General features: G+C 34.2%; 1 protein-coding gene across 1 annotated transcript; it reads left to right on the plus strand.

The window, feature by feature from the left end:
• Nucleotides 1-1,340: 1,340 nt before the first annotated feature.
• On the plus strand, nucleotides 1,341-9,185 carry XRCC4 (X-ray repair complementing defective repair in Chinese hamster cells 4; the record flags this gene model as incomplete). Its single annotated transcript, XM_008594604.1, has 3 exons — nucleotides 1,341-1,507; nucleotides 7,761-7,913; nucleotides 9,074-9,185. Coding segments are annotated over 3 exons (432 nt in total), but the record flags the coding sequence as incomplete, so codon positions are not given.
• Nucleotides 9,186-9,761: the final 576 nt, after the last annotated feature.

Here is a 9,761-nt window from a genome sequence, read left to right on the forward strand (position 1 = left end):
CAGGACTCCCTTGAGGATTTCTTGTAGGGCTGGTTGTGTGGTGGTGAACTGCAGTTTTCATTTGTCTAGAAAATATACTATTTTCCCCTCATTTTTGAAGGATAGACTTGCTGGGTACAGTATTCTTGGCTGGCAGGTGTTTTTTTCTTTTAGTATTTTGAATATATCATTCCCATTTTCTTCTGGCCTGTACAGGGTCTGTTGAGAAGTGTGCTGTTAGTCTGATAGGTGCTCCCTTATAGGTGATTTGACACTTTTCTCTTGCTTCTTTTAAGATATTCTCTCTTTGTCTTTGAGCTTTGCCAGTTTGACTATAATGTGTCTTGGAGAGAATCTTTTTGGGTTGAATCTGTTTGGGGATCTTAGAGCCTCTTGGATCTGAATGTCAGTGTCTCTCCCTATACCTGTGAAATTTTTGGTTATTATTTCATCGAATAAGTTTTCCATGCCTTTTCCTTTCTCATCCCATTCTGGAAAACCCATGATTCAAATATTTGTGCACTTAAGGTTGTCTGCTAATTCTCTTAGATTTTCTTCATTTTTTAAAATTCTTTTTTTCTTTTTTTTATCCACCTGAGTTATTTTGAGAAGACTATCTTCAAGGCCAGAAATTCTTTCTTCTACTTGGTCTAGCCTTCTGCTTAAGCTATCAGTTGTACTTTTTATTTCATTGAATCATTCAGTTCTATGAGTTCTGCTATATTCTTTTTTAAGGTATTAATCTCTTTATAAATTTCCTCCTTCATATACTGTACTTTTTTCCTCATTTCATTATGTGGTCTGAGTCTTCTCGTATCTCAGTGAGTTTCCTTAAGATTGTTGCTCAGAATTCCTTTTCAGTCACTTCAAGAGTTTCCTGCTCTGGTGTTTGAGAATTACTGTATTCTTCCTGGTATCATATTTTCTTGGATTTTCATGTTTCTATTATCTTTCTGTTGATGTCTGGTCATCTGGTAGAGCAGTTGCTTCTTCTACTACTCTGGAGAGGGCTTTGAGGAGAGAGATACCCTCTTCTTTTTCCAGTCTCCACTGGTGATACTCCTTGAGTCAGTGCAGTCAGGTGTCTGGTGGGCCCGCAGCACTTTTTTCACAAATTTGCAGCAGCTGTGGCTATGGCAGTGTCTGGGGTAGGCCACCCAGCAGAATTTCATCATGCTTCTTGCCTACTTCCAGGTGGGGGGTACTGCCCCTGGCTCCTGCCTAGGTCCCAAAGCATGCTCTAATGCATTGTGTTTGAATTTTAAACTTTTTTTCTCCTCAGTAGAAATTGTGTATGTTTAATACTAGACTGCTCAGTCTGATATTATCCTAAAACTAAACATGTTTTCTTTTCATTTTAGTTCAGACTTGGTTCCTTCAACCTAGAGAAAGTTGCAAGCTCAACTGAGGTTGTTAGAGAACTTATTTGTTACTGTCTGGATACCGTAGCAGAAAACCAAGCCAAAAACGAGCACCTACAGAAAGAAAATCAAAGGCTTCTTAGAGATTGGAATGATATTCAAGAACGGTATGTACACATGGGCTTGCATTATAAAAACATTGTACCCTCTTTATATTGTAGCAGTAAGCCAATGATTTGTAAATTTATAATATACGTAGAGTAGCCTATTTTAAAGTAAAGTCTATTATTAATTATACCTTAATCTGATTAAGCCAAATTTTTAGTCACTATTGGGTATTATAGGAGTGCATTAACACTTTTAGGTCATTAGTATTTGGTGTCTCCAACAAACTTATAAACAATAAGGAGTAATTGGACATTGAGGATCACAACACATTAATATCAAAAAATTTAGGGGGTGGATATTTATAAGGATTAATTCAACTTAAATTGTAGGACTAATGATGAATAAAAAAGAGACATGAAATATAAATAAGCATAATTGATTTTTTATTTGGAATCAATGAATGACAGTTATTTCTAATTTCAAATGATGTGTGTTTGGCTCCTAATAAAGACTTATTTCTCTTGATTGAAAATTCATTCTACAAGCATTTTTAAAAGGTGAGGTAATTGTGGCTACTGGGTAAGACATTTGGAAGCCTTTTATTCCTGGCTTTGTCTTTCTTTTTTTTTTTTTTTTTTTTTTTCTTGTCTCTAATTTTTTAAAAGATGAAGGAGAAAGTCACTTATCTTCTCAATTGACTTTCTCAACTAAATCATAACCTAGGCTGGTCTAGTATGTAACCTGTATTACTCTATTATGTAAAAATGTTTGATGGAAATAAAGTATGTCTTGTGAACATTTATATCTCCACAGAGTCATATATAATATGCATATCTTTGTACTTATGTATATATATATATATATTTTATAATGTCTGAAATAATGTAGAATGCATATAATAATGATAATAATTATTGTTACAACCAGTACACTCAGTAGATATTTTTATCTTTCATTTAAACTAATGGCTCTAAAGCATAAGAACATTTATCCTACTTAGGGTCATTTTAGAGCAACCATTGTGATTGTTCTGGGTGGGCATTAATAGAGATATGAGAAAAAACAAACAAACAACAAAATTAAATTAAACAAAACAAAAAAAGATGTGGGAGAGTACATGAAAAATTGTGAAGAGTTTTACCACTGTCAATGTATGCATGTGAAAATGATGTTGGCTAAAAGAAGTTACTTTTCTGTACCTTCAGTTATATTTATTAATTACCGTAAGACATGTAAAATTAAGTTCCTAACACGTGGATATACTTGGCTGTCAGTTATTATATTAAGAAAATGTCTATCTTGTTCTCTTTTAGCTCTAAATTAATTATCAATTATATATATGTAATTTTATATAAATATAAAAATGAGATCAAATCAAAACATGTAAGCATTAGGAAACCATGCAAAAAAATAAGTTAATTTTTTTCTTTAACTTGTGTTTTACTCATTTCAGTATGAATCAGTATTAAATATCTATGCTACATAGCATTTTTTTGGACCTGTATCTGTAGTTTGGGTGTGTTTTTCTATATTATATGTGAAATAAATCAAATTAAAGGAGATGTGCTGTGATCATGATAAGCCATTATATTTAAAACTCAAAATACCCTCAGTATGATAGGAAATTTGATCTGCAAATTGCTCACAAAAATGCAGACTAGGGACTTGGTACTTGAACAAATTACTTTAAAATGTCTGCCAGAGGTTGAGAGAGGTATTATCTCATCAGTATTCAACACCACTCCCATAGAATTGAAAGCAGCAGGGAATGGAGATGAGGCAGTTGAGACAAACACACCCTGCACTGTAAAACAGTGTGTGTGAGGGGTACATATAATATGTGGCTCTCAGATGCTGGATTTCCTATTTTGAACTATCCAGAAAGTGCTTTTGTCTTATTGTGGTGAGAGATTTCCTGTTTGATCTAAAGCACAGTCATGTATCCTGTCACCTGCATTATCACCATCCAGCCATTCTTTAATACTGGATCACACATCTTCTTTAGGGGCTAAAGATGTGTTCCATTGGGGTGGCCCCATGAACTGAGAGGAAAAACAGTTCACTGCAGAGAATTCTAGGCTCTTAATTGTATACCAGATGTTAGATTAGTAGCTTTATATATTTCCCACATTTGGTTTTTCTCCTGTTTGGAGCTGTAAATACATCTTTGTCATGGCTAAGCAGTACTTTGTTAGTGTTCCCTCACTAGAGCCTTAGTATACTGGAAAATGAGCAGAGGATTTATAGCTTCAGCTTCCATAAGGTAGTAGTACTGATTAAGAGCCTTTAGTGAGATTAGAAATAGAACTTGAGCATAACAAGGTAGGAAACTGGAGACGCAGAAAGTAGAGAATGATTGGAGTCAGAGCCATGATGTTAGGCTTGGCCACAGTTCAGTTTTGGGGGCAGCCTCTGATTACTGTTGTGTCAGTGTTCATCTATGACACAATCATTTCTTCCCCGTCATCATTCCAGACTGTATGTGGAGATGGGAGGGTGTTTGAAGATAGGGTGTGGCACAAAGTAAGGAATGGGAGTTCTCCTAGAAGCTATGATAGATGGGCGCAAAATATATTTAATGCACAATAGGATATCACACAAGCCAAATACCATCAAGTACACATGTCCTCATTCACATGGAACATGTGTATGATATAGTAAGGGGAGACATGTGCATTATCAAAAATATGAGTAATACCCCACTGTGCAAAATATATGTTTATATAGAGAATGTCTAGAAGGAGAAAGTTAAATGTTAATAGTATATGTTTAGAATTGTAGATTAAGGTTTCCTTTACTTTTTGAAGATTTTTTTTTGCATATATTTTAGTACTTAAATACGTATCACTATTATGATCAGAGCCAAGTATAAAGCTGTTTCCATTTGGGATGACAGTGGGGAATAAACAAGGCTTGGATGAGGAATGAGGAATTACATACTACAGTATGAGTAAAAAGAGGGAGCTTTAATGGGTAACTTTTGACATACATATTTGCCGTTATTTTTCAGTTACTGCTTACTAATTTTGGTCTTGGCTGCATTATGAACAAGTGACATTACTCGATTAATTTAATTTGTATGATTTAGATAAAGAAGGAAACATTAGGAAATTTGTATGTGAATCATCAGGTTACTAGCTATATTTATTTCACCGAGTTTTCCTACTTAATTTCAAATAACAATTCTTAAGTTCCATGTTACTGAATAGATCTTTTGTTTGCACTCAGACCTCAGTTTAGAAATTCTCTGGCCTTATTCTGAGTTATAGTTATTAAACCCATAATTAAAGGCAGTTTTCAGTGAATTGGGTTGACGCTCAGGGAATCATTCAAAGGCCTTGAAAGCTCTTCCACTTCATCTCTCTGCCTTCAGGATAGAATCACATTATGTCCAAATGCATTCAGTCTTGTTTTTGAAGACCTCAGGAGGTATCTTCATCTATTCAAAGGCCTTGAAAGCTCTTCCACTTCATCTCTCTGCCTTCAGGATACAATCACATTATGTCCAAATGCATTCAGTCTTGTTTTTGAAGACCTCAGGAGGTATCTTCATCTCTCCCTGGTAGACCATTACAATGTTTAAGAACAGTCACAGTCAGAAAATTCTTTCTTCCATCTATCGGTAATCTGAATCCTTCATGGTACAGTTGAAGGCCATTTCCTCTTGTTCTGTCATCAGAAGGAAACAAGGAACAGCTGTTCACCATCTTCTCCAGTACTTATCTCCAGTACTTAAAAGCTTATTAAGTCTCTTTATCACTGCTTTCTTTTCCAGTTCTTTTTAGCGTTCTGTCCTCCTAACTCTATTCAGATTTTCTTTTGCTATGCAACCCTGACTTGGATATAAATTTGGCCAAAACTGATTGTTAATATAAGGATTATTGCACTGTTACTAAGTTCCATATGTTCGTATTTATGTATCTATTGTTATATTTGTGGTATTGCTGCATGAAATTCCTTTGATTTTGCTCTTATTTTTGTTATTGTTTTTGACATGTTATTCTCAGATTATTTTCACACCCAGAAATATTGTATTTTGAGTATTCAATATTTTTCTGTATTTGGTTTTTATCCATTTATTTTTTTTTTGTAATTGCTATCCTTTGGGCCAAGGTCCTAGATACCTCAGTCCTAGGTTACTGATTAAACTTAGCATTACTGTTCTATTGTTGTAGTCACTGTTGAAACAATGAAGTGTCATTAGACCTCTACTGTTTCATATTATTTGTGATTTATCCAGTTTGAGCTTTGCCTTGCACTGCGCATGGCCCAGCACCCCACGTCTGAACCCAGATGCCTCATAGTGATTTATCACACCAAAGGACAAGCTGTCAGTGGCTTGAACTTAGAATAGTTAAGGTGGCTCACATCCACAAGAAGGGGCCTGGACCACTGGCATCTCTGTAGATACAAGGAGGCAGAATAAGTCCACTGGGTCCCTGCAGGCCAGTGTGCAGTAGCTGAAGGAGTACCATTCCATGCTCACCCTCATCCCCAAGAGGCCCTTGGCCTCCAAGAAGTGAGACAGCTCTGCTAAAGAACTCAAATTGGCACCCAGCTGGCAGGATCAGTAGCCATATGGAATGTCTACAGGAAAGAGAAAGGCAGAGTCTTCACCTAGGAGGAGGAGAACTTCAAAGAGTTAGTTAGTGTTCACAGGGCCTGTGCCAATGCCTGGCTCTTCAGCATCCGTACAAAAAGGGCCAAGGAAGCTGCAGAACAGAATTTTGAAAAGAAAAAATAAAGCGTCATTGGAGACATAATAAATTAGCAGTAAAGCTGGAATAACAACAACAAAAAGATGTTCATATAACTCAACTTTATTCATTTATCTAATAAATACCTACTAAACATCTGTGGAATTCCAAACACTGTGCTAAGCACTGAGGATAAAGTAGCCAATAAAACACCCATGCTGACTGCCCTCATGGAGTTCACAGCCTTGGAAAAGACTATGCTGTAAGAATTTGATGGAATTGTTCCCAGAAAATATATTGCCATATGTTGCTCTTCATCCTATGAGAGGACTTAATTCTCTGCATCTCTAGATAGGTACAAACATAAGGACAAATACATGAAAGAAATCAAATTTTGAAATTTTAGCTTTCAGTCATTTCACTGAAATATATATAAATGTGTGTATATATGTGTACACACACACACACACATTCACACGAGGGCACTTCAAAAAATTCATGGAAAAACAGATTTAAAAGAATCTTTCCATGAACTTTTCGAAGACCCCTCATATATATTGCAACTGATGTACAAAGGGTCTTCGAAAAGTTCATGGAAATATTTGTATTGTCTTTCAATTTCATTTTTCCACAAACTTTTTGAAGTAGTGTGTGTGTGTGTGTGTGTGTGTGTGTGTGTGTGTGTGTGTAAAATATGAAAATACTAGAAAACCTATATAGAACAAAGGAAATATAAATAAACAGGATGGTAAACAGAAAACTATGCAGAACTAGACTATTTAAAAGAATACATGAAATAATTTGTATTTGAATCTATAAAATAGAGGTTTGTTCATGGTGTGTGTATGTGTACATATTAGCTAGTTTATTTTTTCTACTTTATATATATCTTGAGAGATTAAAATAAATAGAATCACGTTAGCTCATTTTAGCATTGTAGGAAGAATTATAAATAATAGAGAATTTTATAAGTTTTATCTTACATATCTAAAATAGAAGATATGTCATATTTCACATTTGCTGTTTCATTAATCTCTCTTTGGAAATATCAAGTAGGATACTTTCATTCATTATATATGTGTTCGTATGTGTATCTGTGTATATGTGAGGTACTGAGTTATAAGGATATAATTAAGTAAAATAAGTCATGTTTTCGTTGTGGAACAGTTCATAGTCTAGTAGGGTACTCAAACAGATTAGGTATATAACTTAATCACGAAAATCATGATTTCTATTATAGTAATAGTAACAAGGTACTGAGGAAATATAGGCTTCATTTACTCTTGTAATTACTATATTGAAATTTCTGTCATAAAAACATTCTTTTGTAAATAAACCATAGATGTGAATAGAATAAATTATTACATTTAGACATTTCGATTTTTTAAAGTTTTGTTTATATGAGTTTTCAATTTTGATCTTTAAGTACATAAGCTACTAACATTAATAACCAATCATTTCTAATTATTTAACTGTATAAAATTTTTTAGTAAATCAAAGAATATGTAAAAATTATTTTAAATTGTATTTTTCTTGAAATCTTCTTGAGTATTAGAATGAATAATAATGCTAACAAAGACTGATTTATTAATTTGTGTGTTTATTTATTTTTTAGATTGGAAAAATGTGTGAGTGCTAAGGAAGCTTTGGAGACTGACCTTTACAAACGATTTATTCTCGTATTGAATGAGAAAAAAACAAAGATCAGAAGCTTACATAAATTGTTAAATGAAGTTCAAGAACTAGAAAAGAACACTGAACATGAAAGGTATTTTAGCCTTTCTGCTTTTGGACGACTGACGCATAAATTTAAGTGAAATTTCTTCCCAAACTTAATGAAAATGACTTGCCAACTTTTTAGTAATATGAAAACATTTGATAGTCTGAGATTGGATGCTCTGCTGTTAGACAGGGATGTAGTGGACTAGAGAATTCTCAACATTATCTCTTCATGCCTGTCCAACTGGGTCCCTGCAGGCCACTGTGTAGTAGCTGAAGGAGTGCCACTTAAATCAGAAACTGGCATGGGACTTATCTAAATATTACTTGTTTAATTCTTAGACATCACTAAGAAATAAACACATTAATTAAAAATACCTTTGAAGTGTAAAACTACAGAGTTGGATGCACATATATAATAGTCTTGACGACTAAGCAGTGGTTAACTTTAAAATGAAATGTTTAATGCTTAATTCTCAGAAGCATTATTTTATCTGATTAGGGTGTGGATCTCTCTCTCATCCACCTGTCAAGTTTTCTCTGAGAATGGATGTGTACTTGATTGTTAAGGAAGAATCATAGGTGACAAGTGGCTGGTATGGCTTTGTTTAAATATAATTTTTTTAGGCATTAGCAGATACAGGTTTGGATCTATTGCTATGAATCAAAAAGAAGCACAGGTTTATCAATGACATAGTATAAGAAACATAACATTTGATGTCAGCTGGTCCTAGTTCAGGTGCTGGTCTGGCACTTATATCTGTTAGTATATGGCTTTGGGCAAGTCCTTTAAACTCTCTGTGCCTTACTTTATCCTCTTAACAAAGACAAAGGTACCCATCTCAGGGTTTTGAGGAGATCAAATAAAATGCAGAACTTCTTTGAGACTAGTAAAACACTAAACATTCTGTGACCCACAGAGATAATTTGGTAGAATAGTATTTTGAAAGAAGAAAAAGTCATAAGAAATTAATTCAAGAATTATAGTGAGCACTAAACAACATTCAGATTATTAGGTGAAAAAGAAATTTGTTCCTAAGAGAGTTAATATATTGTCTTTAAAGTGGCTTCATCTAAATCATATATATTTCAATATATTTGTCTAGTTAGAATCTTTTTCCAGGAACATTTTCTATATATTACTGGTGAATTTGATACATAGCCATGGGTGAGCCAATGATTCAAAATTCTCCTTTTCTCTGTTGCTAGGGAAGCTACAACCCACTCTGAAATGACTGCTGACCGAGATGCAATCTATGATGAAAGTACTGATGAGGAAAATGAAAACTTGTCTGATCCCTCTGTGTTGGCTTCAGGTTAAAGAAATATATTTATTTCCTTTGTTAAATATCTCACTTGGGCTTATTACTCTAAAGATAGGAAACCATAATGAAAAATGTTATGAAAAAAACTTTCTACAAAAATTCTTTTGGACTTATAGCCTAAAACCTCATATACTTAAGGTTAAAAATGAATATTTATTGTAAAATGCAGCAATTCATTAGCAACAGCAAAGCAAGTAAGCATACATACACACATACATCAAGGTGTACTATTCCTTGTTAAACAAAGATGCATAAGCAATAAGGAAGATATACCTTCATGCTAAATGTCACCAGCTCAAAGCTGGCTGACTTTAACATTTGAGATCTTGTCTAGCAAAAGCTCTGGATAGGGCACTAGAGCAGGGTGATCCAAAATGCTTTAGATTATCTTGAGGTTAAGGCCTTCTCTTACTCTTTAGAAAAAGGATTATAATGGGATGAGAGGGAAAGAGAAAGGAACATGGCAATTTAGTTTAAAGTACTGAGCCTACTCAGTTTCTCAGATCAAGAACCCAGCAGGTGTTTAAACTTATGGATGATTTTTCTAGAGTTTCATGGATTTCCTAGGACAG

This window comes from Galeopterus variegatus, unplaced genomic scaffold (assembly GCF_000696425.1).
Source record: "Galeopterus variegatus unplaced genomic scaffold, G_variegatus-3.0.2 Scaffold11130, whole genome shotgun sequence".
Taxonomy (NCBI): domain Eukaryota; kingdom Metazoa; phylum Chordata; class Mammalia; order Dermoptera; family Cynocephalidae; genus Galeopterus; species Galeopterus variegatus.